This window comes from Danio rerio, chromosome 5 (assembly GCF_052040795.2).
Source record: "Danio rerio strain M-AB ecotype USA chromosome 5, GRCz13ab, whole genome shotgun sequence".
Lineage (NCBI taxonomy): Eukaryota > Metazoa > Chordata > Actinopteri > Cypriniformes > Danionidae > Danio > Danio rerio.
In genome coordinates this window covers 14234641-14256599 of record NC_141025.1, presented here as the reverse complement: position 1 = coordinate 14256599, position 21959 = coordinate 14234641, and the positions used below count along the sequence as shown (strand labels likewise).

The following is a 21959-nucleotide window of genomic DNA, read 5'->3' as shown; positions in this document are numbered from 1 at the left end:
GCAATTTAAGGGGCGCATGCGCGGAAAGCATGGAGTAGTCGAGTTATTTTGAGCTGCTCTCTAATAACATTGATTTTCGAATATAACTCCATCTTTCGTGTCTTTATTCTATTTAATAACTATCAGTCATATCTTGGATTTACTCTTAATAGTTCGAAGTAAGATTTCAATTATTTTCGTAACTTTTTGGGTGTTTTACCGACTTTTCTTGATTCATCGCGTGCTCGATCATGGCGTCTAGAAAGTCTTCAAAAACCGTGACTGCTGTCAGGGATGATATCGCCGCGTGTGACACTCTATCTCAGGCAAATGTGAGTGTTATACTGGCTGCAATAAACTCGCAAGGTGACGATCTGAAGAAATTAATTGACGAGAAGATGACCGCTTTGAGTGGTCGGCTGGATACACTGGATGCGGCGATGGCTAATTTGCAGTCGGAACAAACTGGCTTTAATCTAAAATTAGTGGATGTGGAAGAAGCACTGAATGAGGTGGACCGACGCGTCGGAGAAACTGAAAAAAAGTGCCAGGAACTGCAAGCTGAGAACAAATCATTATGGACTAAGCTGAATGACTTGGAAGGCCGATCTCGAAGGCTCAACTTAAAATTCGTTGGAATATCTGAAGGGGAGGAACAGGGCAGCACTTCGCGGTTCATCTCGGACGTGATCACTGAACTATTTGGCAACGAACATTTTCCAAAGCCCGTCAAAATCGATCGGGCACACCGTGCCCTTCTACCAAAGCCATCTGCGGGTCAAAGACCCCGCACAATTATTGCAAGACTTCATCATGATAGGGACAAAGATTTAATTCTTCGCCTCAGCAGGGAGAATTTCCCGCTGAAGTACAAGGGCAGCCAGATATATATTTTTCCTGACTACAGTCCCGAGGTCACTGCGCAGCGCCGTGCTTTTGGTCCGATCACGCGAGCTTTACGCGCAGCTGGCATGAAATGGTCGCTGCGCTTTCCAGCAAAATTGATGTTGACTCATAATGGAAAGTCGATGTCATTCACATCTCCTGAAGAGGCAAAAAAATTTGTGGATGTACTTCCTAATGTTTCGATCTGATCCCTGGTCAGGAAGTTCTATGACCATCACGCCTGAATGTTTAGACTAAGACTGATAGTTTTTTTTCTTCTGATGGACCAATGACTATGACACGCGAGGTAGAGGACTAATAACATTATTTGCAGAGAGTGGACCCTCTCGAGTTTTTTTTTCTTTCTTCTCTTTCTCCCTTACTGAAGGTTGCTATTTTCATTTTTAAGTTTTTTTGTCTGGCTGCTTTTTCTTTTATCAGTCCTAGGTAAGATTTGTACTCTTTGCTTTGTCCTCTTGCTGGCTCCGTGAAGATGGGGGGGAAATGCTGTTCTGCACTGGGGTTTGGGATGGGGTTGGGGCTGTTACCACATTTTTTTTTGTTGCACCAATTGTTTACGGCAATTATAAGTTTTTATGTAAATAAGCTGGACGGGTTTTATGATGTTTTCTTTCTGATTGTTATAATAATGATTGTTAGAAGAAACAAAATATGAATGTGAATTTTGTCAGTTGGAATGTAAGAGGAATGGGGCACCCGATAAAACGTGGCAAAGTGTTTGCACATTTAAAGTCTTTATCAGCTGATATAATTTTTCTTCAAGAGACTCATATTAGAGCTAATGAACAGTTAAGACTGCGGGCAAATTGGATCTCTCAAGTATACCAAGCAACATTTTCTTCCAAGGCAAGAGGTGTGGCTATTCTTTTCAAAAAGTCGATTCCATTTCGTTCTCATTCAGTAATATCAGATCCAGGGGGCAGATATGTTATTGTATCGGGCTGTATTAATAATGTTCCAATCACATGTGTTAATGTGTATGGCCCTAACATTGATGACCCGGCTTTTTTTAGGAAATTATTTGGACTCCTTCCAGATACCAATGCTACTAACGTAGTAATCGCGGGAGATTTTAATTGTTATTTAGATTCTTATCTTGACCGCTCTTCAGCTCGTGTTCCTTCTCCTATCCAGTCTGTTGGGGTTCTAAATAGTCTTATTAAGTCCATGAATTTTGTGGATGTATGGAGATTACTGAATCCTACTGGTCGGGATTATTCTTTTTTTTCTCAAGTTCACAAATCTTACTCTCGTATAGATTATTTTATTATTGACTCCAAAATTATAAAAGACGTTGTTCAATCTAAATACCATAACATTCTAATTTCGGATCATAGCCCCGTCTCACTAGGTTTAAGTTTGTCTTTATCAAAGAACCAATATTGTTGGCGTTTTAACCCTAACTTGCTAATGGATAAAAAGTTTACCTCATTTCTTTCAAATCAGCTGAGTCAATTTTTAGAGACCAACGATAAAGGAGACGTATCTGACTCATGTTTGTGGGAAACCTGTAAAGTTGTTTTGAGAGGACATATTATTGCTTTTGAATCTGCACATAAAAAGGAAAAACGCAAACGACTATTTGAGATTGAAAATATCCTTCCTTCCTTGGAAAAAGCTTTTCAAGAATCCAAAGCTCAATCAGACCTTAATGAAATTTTAAAATTGAAATACGAATATAATTCAATTCTGAGTGATCAGGTCTCTAATGTACTATTGAAGCTTAAGCAGAAACATTTTGAACTCAGTGACAAAGCAGATACTTTTCTTGCTCGTCAGCTTAAAGGGGTGCAGGCCAGTCGTGCTATTCATCAAATTAGAGCTCAAAATGGTGATTTGGTAACGCATCCTAAAGAAATCAATGACTGCTTTACAGAATTTTATGAGCATCTTTATTCTTCAACCAGTCCAGTAATGAGTGACTTGGGACATAGCTTTCTCAATAAAGTGAACTTTCCAAAGCTTAGTGATAGTGCTAAAAAGGAATTAGAACAACCTTTCGATCTTAGTGAAGTGCTGGGAGCAATTAATTCCCTTCCCAGTGGAAAAGCCACAGGTCCAGATGGGTATGGAATTGAATTTTATAAAGCAAATGCATCTACATTGGCTCCTCTCTTGCTTCGTATGTTAAATCACTCAATTGAGCTAAATAAGTTTCCTGACTCTTTATATGAAGCGTTTGTGTGTCTTTTGAAGAAAAAAGACAGAGATGATACTGAGCCAGCTAATTATAGACCAATTAGTCTTCTTAACAGTGATCAAAAGGTTATCGCAAAAATTTTGGCTACTCGATTAAACAAACATGTGGATTCATTAATTCATTCCGACCAAACTGGCTTTATTTTGGGAAGGTTCTCCTTTTGCAACTCACGCCGCCTATTAAACATTTTATACAACAATCAGTCAAAAAAATCTAAGGCAGCAATCCTCTCCCTGGACGCAGAGAAAGCCTTTGACCGAATTGAATGGAGTTATATGTTTTCTGTTCTAGAGAGATTCGGCTTTGGTGAAAATTTTATCAGGTTAATTAAAATGCTTTACTTGGCTCCTAAGTCTGCAATTCTCACAAATTCTGATCGATCTGCATTTTTCCAGCTACAGCGGGGAACACGACAGGGGTGTTGTTTAAGTCCGCTGCTGTTTGATCTGGCCCTAGAACCCTTGGCTATATACTTACGTACCCATTCTGAGATTCGAGGTATGCCCTGTGGAAAATTCGAGGTTAAACTATCTTTGTATGCTGATGATTTAATATTATTTTTAAATGACCCATCCACCGCTTTTCCACATTTAATGGAAACACTTAATATTTTTGGTTCCTTCTCTGGTTATTCAGTTAATTGGGGAAAAAGTATGTTTTTGCCTCTGGGAGATGGCTTGGACTCTGGATTTTTGAAATCTCTGCCTGTTAAAATTGTAGATAATCATTTCACCTACTTGGGATTAATTATCCCCAAACATTTTAAGGATATTTATAGATTAAATTTTCTAGCGGCTATTAACAAATTAAAATTATCTATCGAGAAGTGGAGGATTCTTCCATTATCATTAATAGGCCGAATTAATGCCATCAAGATGGTTATTTTGCCTCGTTTTCTTTATCTTTTTCAGAATTTACCCATATTTCTCCCAAAATCCTTTTTTAAATTGTTAGATTCTGTGATTTTTCCTTTCATTTGGGGATATAGGGCACACAGAATTTCAAAACCCCATTTGCAAAAGTCTAGGGAAGTGGGAGGGCTAGCAATGCCCACATTCCGTCAATACTATTGGGCAGCTAACATGAGGGCTATGATGTTTTGGCATGAGTGTGATCAAGTTGCTTCTGATCAGTCAGATATATGTCCTAAGTGGTTACAGTTTGAGGCTTGTTCAGTTGGCAACAGTTCTTTGGCTGCAATTTTGTGGTCGAAAGCTCTATCATTGAAAAAAGTTCAATGTAAGAATATTATTGTTCTTAATTCTATTAAAATTTTAAATCAAGTGAAAATGGCATTAAAGATCGAGCATCCCTCTGTTTATTTACCTATCTGCAAAAATCATGATTTTGTGCCTGGACAACTTGATAAGATCTTCACTTTTTGGAGTAACAAAGGACTGCGTTCAGTAAAGGATTTTTATGTAGATAACAAACTGGCCACATTTGAATACTTATATAAAACTTTTGGACTCTCACAATCACACTTTTTTCGTTATTTACAGGTGCGTCATTTTATCAAACACAACTTTCCACAGTGCGAGGAAGTCTCTCTTGACCATGATTTGTACAAGCTTTTGAGGCAGTGCCCAATGGAGAAACATTTAGTGACCAAATTTATAGATCTGTTTTCTTCTCACGTCTCGGTCTCTACTGCACATCTGAAAGATTCTTGGGAGAGGGAATTAGGAATTGACATTTCATCCTCTACCTGGGAGGAGGGATTGAGTCGTATTCATTCTTGTTCTATAAATGTAAGGCTACAGCTCATTCAATTTAAAGTGATGCATAGATTGCACTATACAAAAGCCAAACTTAATAAGCTGTATCCTTCTGTCTCTCCTCTTTGTGATAAATGCAAAGGCGCAGTCGGGACCTATGGTCATATATTTTGGTCCTGTCCAGAAGTATCTGAATTTTGGAAAAGTATCTTCGGACTTTACTCCCAGGCTTTTGAAATGGACATAAAAATTGATGTAGAAATAGCATTGTTTGGATGGTCAGACCAGGCTCTAACTTGGCCTAAACATCAACAACTCTCCTTTATGTTTGGCATGGTGTTGGCCAAGAGAGTGATTCTGATGGAGTGGAAATCCACAACACCTCCAAATTTTTTTAAATGGTTAGCTGAAATGGTTTCTGCCCTCAAGTTGGAAAGGATACGCTTCTCTAGATTTGGCAAACAAAAGTTGTATGACAAAACATGGGGCCCCTTCCTCAGATGTATAGGTTATTAATGTTTCTGTAATATTTTTTTTTTCTGGTAATATTTTTTTTCTTCTCTCCACTTCCTGTTTACATGTTATTCTATTCTGTCTCTTATTCCATCAGTCTGGCTAAAATTTCTTTATTGTTTTGTGATGGTGCTGTAAAATTGCTGTTATGTTCGCTTGTGTTTTGGTGCATGTTCTAGTTAGTATAAGGTAATAACACTGAGACAAGTTTGTCAACATATATATATGATGTACATTATTTGGTGTTATGTTCTTACAAAAACTTCTATAAATAAAGTATAAAAAAAAAAAAAAAAAAAAAAAAAAAAAGCAATTTAATATTTGATATCTTTTAATTAAAACAAATTATTTTATTTTATTTTTTTATTTTATATACATTTCTAAATGAATACTGAAAACATTTACTGTTAATAACTATTAATAATATCTATTTTTTTATTTTAATTATTTTATTTTAAAATATTGAAAATGTTTGCATTAAAATTGCCTATTACTATAATTATTCTTTTTAAAATCAGGAAAAAAATAGGCCAAAAATTATAATTTAGCATTATAATTTGAGAGTTGTTTTATTTATATTTAAAAAAATATATATTGTTATTTTACTTTAATCAAGAAATAAAACAGAGCTCTAAAAAGCATGGCATAATGTAAAAAAACTGCAATATAATTGTTTTTATTTAAAACAAATAAATGATTGCATTTTATTTTATTTTAAGCCGAAAACAAATATTTAAATACATTTAGAAACTTTTCTAAATTAAGAAAAAATACAATGTATCTGTATTGTTCTCATAATATTAAAATATTTCCATTATAATATTTTCATTTATATTTTAAAAAATAACTATTGTTATTTTATTTTTATCAAGAAATAAAATAGACAATGAAGCTCTAAAACACATGGCAAGAAAATTACAATTTAATATTTTATCATCTTGTATTTAAATATATCATAAAATATATGTCATAAATAACTATTGTTACTTATTTTAAGCAGATAACAAACATTTAAATACATTTCGAAACTTTTTAATGACGAAAAGATGCACTGTATCTTTACTGTTCTCATAATATTGAAAATATTGGCATTATAATTTTCTAAAATTTATTTAACCTATATTTAAATTTCACTTTAATTAAGAAAATATAGATCTAAGATGCAAAGCATAAGATAAGAAAAACTACAATATGATATTTTATCTTTTTATTTCAAATAAATAAACAATTATTGTACTTTATTTAAAACAAACACAATATTTAAATACATTTAGAAACATTTTAAATAAACAAAAGATACACTGTATCTGTACTATTCTCATAATGTTGAAAATATATGCATTATAATTGTTAAGAATTTATTTTAGTTATATTTTAAAAATAACTTGTTATATACTATGTTATTGTAAATATTGTATGTGGAAAAAATGGACAAAAAAGCTCTAAAACGTGGCATAATATAGAATTTTAGAGTTTTTTTGTCTATATTTTTCACAAACAATATTAATTCTAATTCTAATTCTCTATATTATATTTATATTAAAATAAACCAACTATTAATTAATTATTGTGTGTAAACTTTATTCAATCAACACATTATTTATTTATTATTTTGATCTATTCTAAAACAAACTGTAAAAAAAGTTGTAAATTTTTTTAAATCAAACATTTTTAAAAATGTATATTTATCAAAGTTAATACAGAAATCTAAAATGTAATTATATACATACACACAATAGCATCAAACTCAATCATTCGAGTGCAATTATGACCCACCTGGATCTAGGTGGTTGTGAATAAAGGGAAAGGTCAGTAAACGTCACTGAAGAGGTGACTGGGAAATTTTGCATGAGCTCTGGGTTCAAACAGGGGTCCATCATTCCCACACCACACTCAATCTTCCATGTCCTCTCTATGAAACTGACAATTTAAAACAAAAGATGAATGCACAGCATTAACAGCACATCATCCAGTTATCAAAAGAGCTCAAACATTAATGAACATGAGTGCTATAATCAGCAAATGTGAGCTGATAAAAGCAGTGCTGCATACCTGATCTGCATGGACTGGATAAACATTTGAGGAACACCCTGAACTATTTCCATGATGCTGCTCTTCACGTGGATGTGGAGGTGAGTGGGCACGGCTGAACACTCTCCTTTGCTGCCCTCTGCTGACTGACTCTGGTTCTGCTGCGATGCTGACATTCGTTTGATTAAAAAAAAGAAAGGAAAAAAAAACAATAAAAATAGTCATATTGTGGTTTGAATTTAAATGTATTAAATGGAATAGCCCCATTAGATGAACCATCTCATTTTTGAGGGGGTCCCTAAGAAGTACATAAATCAGAATACAAAAGTGGGGGGCTAGGGAAATGGTAGTTGGATTGGGCCCCTTAATAGTAACTCTGGGGGCCCCAGAAGTGCATGGGCTAGGGATGCTCATAGAAACAGATTAACAGTTAACCAAAAGAGTGCATTTTGAACCAATTAATGTCTCAGTTAAACGGTTAAAAAGGGGTTTGCCTGCATAAATGTGCAACACATATTTGTTAACTGGCTGGACAGTAACGCGTGCAACCACACATGCCTACAAATGCATTTTGCCAAAGATTGGCAAAATGAAAGAAGGATATTACTGCTCATAGTTTGACACAGACAGGTTGATGCCAAACCAGTGCTGATGCTGATTGCCTCTGTCTTGGATCTGCGTCATAAATACCAAATTTTTTTGCACAATTGGAAAAAATGTGCGCCTCTTTGGAAACAAGCCGGCCACAAGTAGGAGCATCAGGATTTCCTCTTTATCAGAGGCACCGCTCATGAACACAACAAATAAACTATAGTTGTGATGATTTAGTGCACAACCAACAAATCAACTTTTTTCCATTTGGAAAATTACAGTTATTAATAGTTATAAAATATCAATTTTTAAAATAGTCTACGCAGCCTTATCCATGAATCAAACAAATCCAATGATTTTCCTGATTTTTGCTAAATGATGACTCCACACCAAACTGAGGCTTTCATTTTATAGCTTTTAAAACATGTATGCAAATTAATGCAGTATCATATGTAAACAACAAAACTGTTATATGCTATAGTAGCCTATACTATACAAAAAGTCAACATATGCACCTTGTCAATAGCCCCTTTCACACAGTGATACCGGTAAATATCTGGAAAATTTCCGGACGACTTTACAGGTAAATTCAAAAAAGTGCTGTTTACACAGGCAAAGAAGTTACGAAATATTTCCAGAAAAGACCGTTCACTCATCCATTCCAAAATACTGGTAAATTCTGACATCATTAACCAGAAATGAGTTCTAAACGACCGTGCTTGTATTTGTAAACATTTGGTTACATTACAAACTCTGAGGATGGATCAGTGTTGTGAACAACTTCGATGAAAGCATATAGAGGAAAACTTTCGCATGTCGAGATGTACATAATATGTGTGTGTGCTGGCGCTCACCGGCCAAATGAAGGAAGCAGAGTTTGAAGGTAAACAAACAACGGCTTATCATAAGCATTTTAGCTGTAATTTTTTCCACAGTTGGCATTCAGAAGGAACATATAAACATTCTCTAACTAACATCTAGCAGCTAAATGTGTCTGGAAAAGGGTTTTATTTTTATAAACAGCGCGTATGTGAATGCGTCTGAATGTTCTGAATTGCTGGATTACACATCTCAAGTCAGCGTGTTCTAAGAGTGAACATGATCTTTCCGGCAATTTTTTTTCGGTGTTCACACAGCAGCATTATAGCAAATTACCGGCAAAGTTACAACTTCTCTTTCCAGAAAATTGCTGGAACAAATTTATTGGTATTTTTAAAAAGGGCCTGTTCACACGTACAGACCTTTCAAAAATTTTCTGGTAATTTTCCAGAAAGGTCTGTATGTGTGAAAGGGGCTAAAGTTTTTCATAACATGCAGCACACACGCATAAACCGCGAGTGAGATGGAGAAAATAAAAGCACACAAGCTCCAAGGTAAAATCAGATTTTCAACACATATTCTTCAAACTAATGACTTCTATTAAAATGTTGTCCGAGGTTTTTGATATAAACAGCAGAGCATTAATTAAATGCATATTTTCTGTGGATCGATTTGAGGTAGCCTGCTATTTTTTTTGACGGAGGGAAAAAAATATGATTGGAAAAAAGAGCCGGTTTAAAAGAACTCTGTGAGTGTTTTTTACTGTAATCTATAGTTAAAATCAGAATTATTAAACCCCCTTTGAAATTATATTTTTTAAAAATATTTTCCAAATGATGTTTAACAGAGTGAGGAAATTTTCACAGTATGTCTGATAAGGTTTTTTCTTCTGGAAAGTCTTATTTGTTTTATTTCGGCTAGAATAAAAGCAGTTTTTAATTTTTTATAAATCATCTTAGGGTCATTATTTTTTATCCCTTTTAGCTATATATTTTACAGTAGTCAACAGAAAAAAAACATAATTATACAATAACTTGCCTAATTACCCTAACCTGCCTAGTTAACCTAATTATCCTAATTAAGCCTTTAAATGTCACTTTAAGCTGTATAGAAGTGTCTTGAAAAAAATTTATTAAAATTATTTTTTTACTGTCATCATGGCAAAAATAAATGAAATCAGTTATTAGAAATGAGTTATTAAAACTATTATGTTTAGAAATGTGTTGAAAAAATCTTCCCTCCATTAACAGAAACTGGGGAAAAAATAGACAGGGGGGCTGATAATTCAGGGGGTTTATTAATTCTGACTTTAACCGTACATTTGAAATTTAAGTAAAAAAATAATCCATGGCAGAACTATTTATTTTATTCTTTTTATATAGTTTAACCTTTTTTCTATGCTGTTGGAAACAAGGCAGATGCCTGAAGATGTTCTGTTGTTAATATCTTCTGTAGGCTGCTGTTTGCATGTTAAAATAAATCAGTATTTAAAATGCAATATTTAATGTGTCGGACCTAAAATAGACACGTCAATTTATATTTCTAAATTCTAAATAAATACTAATTTGATATTAATCTGACCAGTTAACGGTTGATATTCAGTTGATGAGTGGCAGTTGTCGGTTGGCAAAATTAACTGAAATGAGCATCCCTAGCGTGGGCCCTTAGAATGGTGTCAACTCCACTGGAAGCTAACATAAAGTAATATTCCACTAACTAACTAATAAAAACAAGATGGTGTTAAATAAATTGTTGAACTAACTGCAGCCATAATAATTATAAATGATACGATATTTTAATTAAATTTAAATAACAGTGTATGTAGACTTGTTTATGTGTAAACATCTTAAACCAAAGCTATACATTTTATAGTCAACACAATTAGTTTAATATATGATACATATTCATATAACTGTATGATAGTGCTCACTAGTAATGTTGACCCAGTCGGTCAAATTGTAAAAGTCTGGTAATCCTGAAGTGGAGACTAGTGTAGCGGTCACTAATCCATCTAGAAGAGAACGCAGCGTTTCTCTGTGCGACAATAGGAGAAAGAAAAACATCAGTGAAATTATTATGTCGAGTTTACTGTAATTATTATATTAGGTTATTATTCTCAGAAGAACTCATCTACCTTAACAGACTGCACTGTGTCATATTCATTAAACTCACAGGAACCACACAGCCTGATGTGGAGTTGATCCCAAACAGAGCTGATCTCAGTTTAGCAGAAGAGCACTGGCCATCTCCAGCTGTGAAGACATGACACACATCAAAATAAGGCTTTAAAAGTGTTATATTGACAACAGAGCATCTACAGGCTTCACCAAGTTGCAATTAAGATGTTTTTAAACCTTGTGTGAACACAAAGTTACTGAGACTTTCCAAGTATTTCCAGCTAAAAGGGAATATTTTAGGAATATTGTGGCTGAAGCATCAAACTGACGTCAACAGAGAAGGACCGCCACTTCAAAGAGAAACAACTGGTCAGACTCTAATTGAAGATTACCTAAACAAACTTTTTTTTATTTTGCACAGATTAATTGCAAACGAATAATAATATGCGCTAGCAAAAAAAACATTGTAAACTGTGATTTTAAGACATTTAGAATAAAATTTAAGACCAGTATCACAGAATAATGAAGGAAAAATCATTCTATAGCGTTACGTAAACATTCATTCATTCTCCTTCGGCTTCGTTCCTTATTTATCAGAGGTCAACACAACGGAATGAACCACCAACTATTATGGCATATGTTTTATGCAGTAGATGTCCTTCCAGCCACAACCCAGTCCTTGGAAACACACATACACTCTCACATTCATACAAATACTCATACACTATGGCCCATTTAGTTGACTCAATTCACCTATAGCGTCTGTCTTTGGACTGTGGGGGAACCAAAGCACCTGGAGGAAACCCAGGTGAACATGAGGAGTACAGTGGTTAGCACTGTTACCTCACAGCAAGAAGGTTGCTGGTTTGAGTCCCGTGTGTGTCTTATGTGTGTAAATGAGTGTGTGGGTGTTTGCTTGGGAAAGGCATCCGATGTAAAACATTTGTTGGAATACTTGGATCATTCCATGTAGCGACCTCTAAAATAGAGACTAAGCTGAAGGAAAATAAATGAATGAAAAATTATGGTTTATATCACTTAAACCATCCAAAGAAAATGGGGGAGAACCCTTATATAGTTGCCAATGGAAACAGGATGTTGTTGTTTTTTCAATTCGTGGTTTTAAACTAACTTTTTAAGAACCTACAGAAACTCTGGACTAATATGCTACCTGGCTGCCACAGACTGATCTGGGTCCTCTGTACAACTCCTGTTTCAGAGTCCAAAACGCCACCAATCACTGGCCTCATCACTTGGTAACCTGTTCAAACATCAGTAATCCATGAACATAAGACTTGGAAGTAAACCTCTAAAGAAGTTTTAATTTTTTTTTCTTATTCCTAAAATGAAAACATGCATTTGATACAACAGGGAAAATAATTATTGAACACGTCATGTTTTTTTCCTGGGAATAATATTTCTAAAGGAGCCGCTGACATGGAATTGAACCAGATTTTGGCAAAAACCCAAACAATACAAACAGAACAATAAAACTAAACAAAAAAAATCTGAAAAAGTAGTTAAGTGTCATAACAATGAAATGACACAAGGAGAATTATTAAACTACTGAAATGCATCTAATACTTTATATGAAAGGCTGTTTTTGGTGATGGCAGCTTAATATGGGGAATGAAGTCCAATGAATTGCTCAGGTGTGATTTTTTTACTTAAACAGAGTGTAAAAATCTTGATGCTTCTGTGGGTCTTTTCTATCAAATCTGATCTTTATTTTGTATTCTATATTGGATTCAGGTCAGGTGATTGCTGGACCATTCTTCATCTTGATTTTCTTTCTCTAAAAGAAATTGAGAATTTCCTTGGCTGTGTTTTGGATTTTTTTTCTTGCTGAAATGTCCACCCTGGTTTCATCTTCATCATCCAAATGTAGATGTTGGACTGAAGCAGCTAATATTAATTTACACCGACGAAAGGCAGAGAGATTTTAGCTGCTGTCTGGGCTTTTACTGCCTTTCTACGGCTCCCTTCCTTCATGTGCTCAATACTTTTTCCCTGCATTATTTAATTTTATTGTACATAATTTCATTTCTACTTAGATTTGTTATCTTTGCATATATGGATTTATTCGGTTGCCATCAACATAGTCAAGTCAACAACACCTTTAGAAATATGTTTTCTGAGAAAAATGGTGACATGTTCAATACTTATTTTCCCCGCTGTAAATGTTTGATATAACAATTATGCTTTAAAGCAGAACAAAATGCTTTTGCTCATTTGTCACAAAGAGTTTTGATGATTTTCCTATTTAAAGCTTCACTCTAAGACTGACAGTAAATTAAAAGTTGCATTGTTCTAAGTCGATGTGGCTAGGAACTATACTCTCATTCTGGTGTAATAATCAAGAAACTTTGCTGTTGTACCATGGCTAAAGCAGGCTGATGATCTGCACCAAAGTAAATATGCTCTGAATAATCTCTCACATGTGCTCTCTATGCAAGCAGGTTGTCATGTTGATTATACGGATGGAAGTTAGCTGATTTTCAGATGCTCCGTAATATCACTGCTCCTGCTGTAGCCATGGTTTGGTAACAAAGTTCCTTGACTATTACACCAGAATGAGAGAATAATTTCTAGTCATATCAGCCTAAAAACAGCAACTTTCCTTTTCAACTTTTAGAATATTATAAAAAATATCATTACATTCCTAAATACAAATTCACATCATTTGTGTTGGCTTACCGGAGTACGGCTGAGAGGTCTCGTTTCCATTCACAAACACAGCAGAATATATTCTTGTCAAAGTTACTGAAGAAAAAAAAACTGTTAAGTATGACTGAGAGGCAGCTCATATGACAAGCACGTAAAGTAAAGCTGTATTTTATATTGAGAGAGTGATATTCACCAGGTACAGTGATGTTTGCAGTGGTTCGTGTCACAGCAATGGCGGTGAGACCGTTCTCTCTCCAGTAAAAAGTGTAACGCAAGGACACAACGACATTATCACACTGCTGTGGTTCTTAAATAGAAAACAACAACATTGCAATTACACCAAGAAGAAAAGATCGAACTTTACCCTTAATATGCATACAGTTGAAGTCAGAATTTTTAACCCCTCTGTTTATTTTTCCCCAAGTTCTGTTTAACGGAGAGAAGATTTTTTTCAACACATTTTTAAACATAATAGTTTTAATAACTCATCTCTAATAACTGGTTTATTTTATCTTTGTCATGATGACAGTAAATAATATTTGAATAGATACTTTTCAAGACACTTCTATACAGCTTAAAGTGACATTTAAAGGCTTAACTAGGTTAATTAGGTTAACTAGGCAGGTTAGGGTAATTAGGCAAGTTATTGTATAATGATGGTTTGACTATTGAAAAAATATAGCTTAAAGGGCTAATAATTTTGACCTTCAAATGGTTTTTAAAAAATTAAAAACTGCTTTTATTCTAGTCTAAATAAAACAAATAAGACTTTCTCCAGAAGACAAAATATTATCAGACATACTGTGAAATTTTCTTTGCTCTGTGAGATGTTTACATTTTTGAGAAATAGAAAAAAAATAATTAAATTCAAAGGGGGGCTAATGATTCAGACTTTAACTGTACATACTTTCTGTCTAGAAAATAAAAAAAGAGAAATGACAGTAATATTTTATATGTATAGTACCATCTAAAAATTTGAGGTCAATCTAAGATTATGTTATTAGAAGGAATACTAATTAAAAATCTAATTAATCAAAAAGAAAAAGTCATGTTAATGCTAGTATACTATTAGCCAGTAGTAATCATACTACTGGCTTATTACCTGCCTTTTATTAAGAAATTGGCACTTTTTTAAAGTTCTTATGAAGCATGATCTTATTCATCTTTAAACCTAGCCTAATCCCAACTACTATCTTACTAACTATTAACTAAAAGCAATAGTAGCTTATTGAGATCAAATTCATGGTTAATGGTTTTTTAATACAGAGAGTTGTACCTTAAAATAAAGTGCGACCAAAAACAGAAATATTGTTACTATTATAACATGTATTTTAACAGCCTTTACTCCATTAAATAAAATTATTTAGTACATATGCTTATATATATTTTATTTAGGTATGTAAAATTATATACTTAAATGTGTATTTATTTATTTATTTTTATATAGATTTTAAAATTGGTGACTGCTCAAAATGTTAACCTGAATAACTGACCTGAAGTGACCTCAGGAGAATTTGACACAAATAACCTGACGTTGTCAGCTACATCATCCACAACACTGACCGCGATCACACCTGGAAAGCAAGCAAACATATGCACAGTCACACATACACATATTTGCATGCATATACTGGCAGAAAACACAGTCAGTGAACTGAAAGCTATATTTATATATAAGAAGTCTACAATTGAGGGCAAACTCACTTCTCGCAAGCCATTCCTTCAAATGCATAATGTTGAATTCTTAAACACTGCCAAATGGCTAAAGGGCACTTTTAAATATATCTGATTAACCTCTGTGGCATGAAGTGAATTACATTTTCTTAAATGAATCAATTTAAATCAATTTGCTTTTGTGGAATTTCATGGACATTCATTTTTTGTGAAATCTTTCAAAACAAATCTGAATGTTATGTTGTTCAAAGAACAGTACAAGTTATTCAAACAGATGTTATGTTTAATATCTACTGTATCAAGCAATATTTGGATTTTGTATGAAGTTGAAAGGGGGGAAAACACATTGAAGCACTAGTCATTCATTCATTAGTTTTCCTTCAGCTTAGGCCGTACTCACACTAGGTACAGTTGCCTCGAACCGGGCCAAAGCACGCTTATCCCCCCTCCTTTCTCCCCCGACGGCCCGCACTCACACCACAAACGGGCCTCGGCACGCTTACGCCATCACTGCTGCTCTGTTCAGTGAGAAGCGCTCTCTCACTCAGCAGCACAGTGGAGATTTCTCTAGTTATATCGTTTCAGTCGTTTGTTATGCAGTGACATGCAGTCAAATATTTCGCCAAACAGTCCTTAGGGATGCGGTGACACGCAGTCAGATATTTCGCAGAACAGATCCGCCACTTTTGGCGCTCATAAACAATCATAAAGCCCTCGTGCTGCAGGAATGAGGAGGTCTGCTGAAGGCGCGCAGCTGTCGTGCTGTGAGGAGTTCTCGTCTTTAATAAACTACGGCAGTTTGCGTTCACTGAACAGTAAGAATGATTAATAAATTGATATGAAACAATCCCTTAAAAGTCACGTCTCGCTTTCAGTTTCGCCCAAGTGAACCGCGCTCAGGCACACCTCTTCCAACCGGGCCAGGGCCGGCCAAGTGAACCGTGCTTGAGCCCGATTCAGCGCACTCACACTTCTCAAACGATCCGGGAAACGGGCCTGAGCACGGTACGGATGGCATAGTGTGAGTAGGCCCTTAGTCTTTATTTCAGAGGACACCACAGCAGAATGAACTGCCAACTATTCTGGCATATGTTTTACACAGCAGATGCCCTTCCAGCTATAAAACAGGACTGTCTGGGAAACATCAATACACACTCATTTACACACACTATGACCAATTCAATTTATTCAATTCACCTATAGTGCATGTCTTTGGACTGTAAAACTGGAAACCAGAGCACCTAGAGCAGTGGTTTTCAAAGTGTGGTACATGTACCACTAGTGGTACGCAGGCTTCCTTCTAGTGGTACGCGGAGGAATGAAATATGTCATGTACATGCTACACACATTTCAAAATTTATCAATAATGATGTATATAATGTCATATACTGTATGACATATAGCCTATATTGCTGATGTAATCTGCCACGTTTTTTAACTGTGCAGAGTTGTAGCTGCTTTACTGGGCCTACTGCGCTACTGTATTTCAATACTGCTCATTTTGGTGGTACTTGGAGAGACAATTTTTTCTGAGGTGGTACTTGATGAAAAACGTTTGAGAACCACTGACCTAGAGGACACCCACGCTAACACAAGAAGAACATGCAAACTCCACACAGAAATGCCAACTGGCCCAGCCAGAATTAGAAACAGTGACCTTCGAGGTGACAGTGCTAACCACTAAGCCACCGTGCCACCCATATCTACCAAAAACCTTATGAAATATCTACGAAAATCAAATTGATCATCTACCAAAATCCTATAGATAATTTACCTCCCTGTCCATCTTTAACATCCACCCTCAGGTCATCAGATGGAGATGGACAAAACTGAAGCCTCCTCACACACTGGAACTCAAAGTTCTCCAAAAATGCCACTGGTGCGTTTTCCACACACTGACCTGTTCCCGTGTTCTGTTCAGAGGACAGATAAGAAAACCGCTGTTAATATTCATATCACATACATGAATGTTTGGACTTAGGAATCAGGCAAAACTTCTAGATTTCCTTCTAACCTGTGGGATGGTGAAGTATTTGTCATCCTTGGTGAATATTGGATCCCCTTGGCGGTAGTTTATGGGGGGAAGAGTAGCTGTCATCTGTGGGGCTTGGAATGATGGACTTGGTTTTGGAGAGCTGCAAAAAAAAGTATGTTTCATTTTTTAAAAATAACTACTTTTATTCAACAAGGATGCATTTAAATGATCTAAAACAGCAGCTTTTCTACTTTCAATAAATGCAATTCTTCTGAACTTTATAACTTCCTACTTTATTTATCCTCAAGGTGGAGCTCACTCATCACCATACAAGAAAATTTGACAAATAAAAAATTAATTAATTAAAAGAAAAATGTTAAAAGAAAATCAATCAGAGATCACCAATTCCCTGTGTGAGAAAATATAAATATTTTTAACTACTTGGTCATTTTGGTATCAAGGTTATTTTAGTAAACAAAAAACAAGATAAAAACTTTTGGTCAAAAAATATATAGAAAATTTAAAAAAATCATAATAAATGAACATTTTAACCTAAATAAAAAAGAAAGAAAGAAAAAAAACAGAATAATAAGCACTTTGTGTAGAAACTCTGACCTGCAGCTGATTATTTACAAAACCATATTTTCTCTTTACTTTGGTTACCAAAAAATGTAAACTATGCATGCTTAATTACACATTTAATATATATATATATATATATATATATATATATATATATATATATATATATATATATATATATATATATATGGTTTTTTTTTTTTTTTTTTTTTTTTTTTTCAGTGCCTGTTTTATTTTAGCCACTTATACATCAAGTTTTGCTCTGGTCAATTTTAGATGTGTTCTGTTAAACTAGATGTAATGTATTTTCAATGTAATGTCATGTCAACAACCAGGGCTATTTTCAATAATACTTACAATTAAAAACAACAAACAAATGAATACATAAAATAAATAATTTTATTTATTTATTTTTTTTTTTTTTACCGTTACTACATAAAAAAAAAATTGTCCTGATATCACTTTGCTAAAAATGTCCTTAAGAGAGTTAATTTCATACAAAAATCCTTCTGAAATTATTAAAAGCAGGACAGTCCAGGAGAATGTGTTACAAGTACTGAATGGGGTCTTCACCTTTAGGGAAGAAACCTTGAGTTATTCTCGTATGTCCATTATGACATCTGGTAAAAATCACATGATCAAATCTAATCTTAAAATGTCTTAAAACAGGTTGTATGATTTCAGGTTGTATTTCATCCAATTTATTGTTTTCTAATGCATACTATTCCTCTTGCCACTTATTTAAACGTAAACTATTATAAAAGGTCTCTCTGTTAAACTAGAATTCATTCATTCATTTATTTTCTTTTTGGCTTAGTCCATTTATTAATCCGGGGTCGCCAGGGCAGAATGAACCGCCAACTTATCAAGCATATTTTTTACGCTGCAGATGCCTTTCCAGCTGCAACCCATCACTGGGGAATACCCATGCAAACTCTCATTCAAACACACATACACTACGGACAATTTAGCTTACCCAATTCACCTAAAGTGCATGGGTTCACAAAATAAAAACTAACTTAAAAAACTATCATTAATAGAAAAAATGTAAATGTACTGCAAATTTAAAAATAATATCGAAATAAAAACTAATTTAAAAATGCAAGTCTACAATAACCTTGTTTGGTTCTAAACTAACAATAATATCATGAAAACAATTGCTTATTTTAATGCAAATAACAGTAATTTCTCTTACAAATAAAATAACATTTGTAACAGAAAAATAATTGCATGTTTCTAATTGCAATTTTCTTAAGAAACTACAATAAATATAGATTCAGGAATGTTTTGAGCATCAAATCAGCATTTTAACATTACAATAATTTCTGAAAGATCACATGAACACTAGTTTAGTTAAAAATGGCCAATGAACATTAGGTATAATTTGGGTTATTCCACAAACCGAAACCGTACAGAAGACAAGGCACTAAAAAAAACATCTCCTTACACTGTTCCACCATGATAAAAAAGTCCCAGAAAAGGGTTGTTGTAGGAGGGCGAGATGACACAGAGGAAGGGGAACCAATCAGGGTCATTTTCAGAAGGCTGAGCAGAACACTGATACTCTGGAACAGGACTGAAACTTCCCCCGTACGGTCCAAGAAAACACTGAGCTGCAAAGAGCCCCAGGACTTCCTGAGTACAGTCCTGAAAAGAGGAAATTCACAACCTCAAGCCCACATTGTGATTTTTCAGGAAAATGTGCTCATAAAAAATACTAAATTTACTTTCAAAGTCAATGTGTTGTTGTGCCTGCCCCTATCAAATATGACTGCAAATGATTAAACACTAGTAATAGTTGCTAAGATGGTCGCTGTAGGTTCAAAAGCAGAATCCTAATAAAAAGGACTGATTTACTTTCCAACTATTATTCATTTATTCATTCATTTATTTTCCTTCAGCTTAGTCTCTATTTCAGAGGTTGCCACTGCGGAATGAACTGCCAACTATTCGTGCATGTTTTACGCAGCGGATGCCCTTCCAGCTGCAACACAGTACAAGGTAACATTCATACACACTCATTTACACACACAGTCATACACTACGGCCAATTTAGTTTATTCAATTCACCTATAGTGCATGTCTTTGGACTGTAGGGGAAATCGGAGCACCCAGAGGAAACCCACACCAACATGGGGAGAACATGCAAACTCCACACAGAAATGCCAACTGGTCCAGTAACCATCGAACCAGCAACCTTCTTGCTGTTAGGTGACAGTGCTAACCACTGAGCCACCGTGTCACCTCCAACTATCATAAATAAATGTGTTTAAACTCTCTCAGAATTTGAATTATTACCTGATCACAGCAGCAGCGTATGTCACACTCGCCTGGAGAAATGTCACACGGGCACTGGCCGAGAGGCTGAAATACTTGGTTGGGAATGACTGTTTTATTTACTGCAAAACACAAAAAGATATTATGATATAAGGTATTTTTATTAATTCGCCCTTATATTCATATACATGAACTATTTATTTTATTTCTCCTTGTGGTTCGAAAAATTAGAAAAAAAGCAGTCTGAGTAAACAATGAATTAAAGTGATAGTTCACCCAAAAATGAGAATTCTGTCATCATTTACTCAACCTTTACTTGTTCCAAACCTATGGGTTTCTTTTTTCTGTTAAACACAAAAGAAGATAGTTTGAAGAATGCTGAAAGTAACCATTGACTTACATAGTATATAATTTTCCTACTATGGAAGTCAAAGGTTGCAGGTTTTCAGCTTTCCTCAAAATATCTTATTTTGTGTTCAACAGAAGAAATAAAATCATAAAGGGTTTGAACAAATAAAAGTTGAGGAAATTGTGAGAAAATGTACATTTTTGAGTGAACGCTCCCTTATTTGTTTATTTATTTATTTATTATTTATTATTTATTTATTAAAGATTACTCTATAGAAGGGAGCTTTTTTTCATTGTATGTGGGATTGTACAAAGTCAAATCCTTGGTAAAGTAATTCCTCTCGACCCCAGCTTGTGTATATTGTATATTTGTCCATTGAACTTTGATGTCACCAAACATGAAAGAGGGCTGTTAATTTTATGTTTGCTGGAAGCTAAACATGTAATTGCATGTTGTTGGAAAAAAAAGAAGACAGTCCTGGTGTATCCCACTGGATAAAGGGGATGACCTCTTGCCTTGCCTTGGAAAAGATAACCTATTTTTTGAAAAACAATATTCATAATTATAAAGAAAATATTCTATGACTTTTTAAAGAATTTAGATGGTGACTCGTTTCTTGAACTGACAGACATTGAAAGCTTATAGATTAGACAAATATGTCATTGATGTGTTATTTAACATTAATATATTATTATTTTTTCTTTCAAAGCGTGTTAAGTTATTTGGAATTGATTTTATTCTAACTGTATTTTTGCTTTTTGTATTTTTTATTTTAATTTAATTAATTTATTATTATCTATTTATATATTTTATTTTATGTTTTTTGCTAAGCTGAAAATTTAAACCTTTGTCAATTTGTATGACAATGTTTAAAATAAAAATTGTTGCCCAAAAAAAAAGACTCCTCTATGATAAAACTATAAGCTTTACCATGTTACTAACAATGGTATCAGAAGGCAATGTCCTAATTACCCAATACACATCTATTATTCCTCTGAGACTTCTATTTAAAATGAATTACACATCCTCACTTACATTTATTCATTTAGCAGACATTATCCAAAGCAACTTTCAAGTGAGAATAAAAAAGCTCTTCAAATCATCAGAGAGCAGCAGAATACAATTGCATTGAAGAGTCTAAGTTAGTTTAAAAAAAATGGTTTTAAGTAAGTGTTTTTTGATTGTTTTTGAGAGGAGAGTGTGTGTTCTGCAGGTGGTTTGTCAAACCCACTCACCTATATAAAAAGTACATTCAGAATTGCACAGTTTTCTAAGAAGTATGGAGAATTTATAAGAAGGTGTCTGGTGCATATGAAGAGGAGAAGAGTTTGTCACCTACAGGTGGTTTGTCAAGCCCACTTATCAGCATGAAGTACACTAAGAATTGCACTAAATATCCAGAAACATAAAGAATTGAGAAGGTGTCTGGTGCATACGTAGAGGAGTAAATGTGTCACCTACAGGTTAATCAACTCTAATTAAGATTCACAATGCATTTTCTTTATGCAGTTCATGCATTCTCAGCGAATTAAACCTACAAACTTTGCATTCTTTAAGCTCC

The 21959-nt window shown here is 34.3% G+C and overlaps 1 protein-coding gene across 2 annotated transcripts in view; it reads right to left on the bottom strand.

Annotated features, from left to right (window-relative positions):
- tctn2 (tectonic family member 2) overlaps positions 1-21959 on the bottom strand; it is a 40739-nt gene that overhangs the window by 4068 nt on the left and 14712 nt on the right. Inside the window, exons 5-16 of one of the 2 annotated variants that reach the window (XM_087253290.1) lie at positions 20071-20171; positions 19220-19419; positions 17230-17350; positions 16990-17128; positions 15035-15115; positions 13735-13848; positions 13572-13652; positions 12046-12135; positions 10892-11009; positions 10688-10791; positions 7369-7516; positions 7093-7236 (exon numbers count right to left, since the gene is read on the bottom strand). In XM_087253290.1, coding sequence (XP_087109416.1) covers positions 7093-7236; positions 7369-7516; positions 10688-10791; positions 10892-11009; positions 12046-12135; positions 13572-13652; positions 13735-13848; positions 15035-15115; positions 16990-17128; positions 17230-17350; positions 19220-19419; positions 20071-20171 — 1441 coding nt within the window. The remainder of the gene's footprint in view (positions 1-7092; positions 7237-7368; positions 7517-10687; positions 10792-10891; positions 11010-12045; positions 12136-13571; positions 13653-13734; positions 13849-15034; positions 15116-16989; positions 17129-17229; positions 17351-19219; positions 19420-20070; positions 20172-21959) is intronic. The other variant, XM_087253291.1, reaches the window with a different exon arrangement.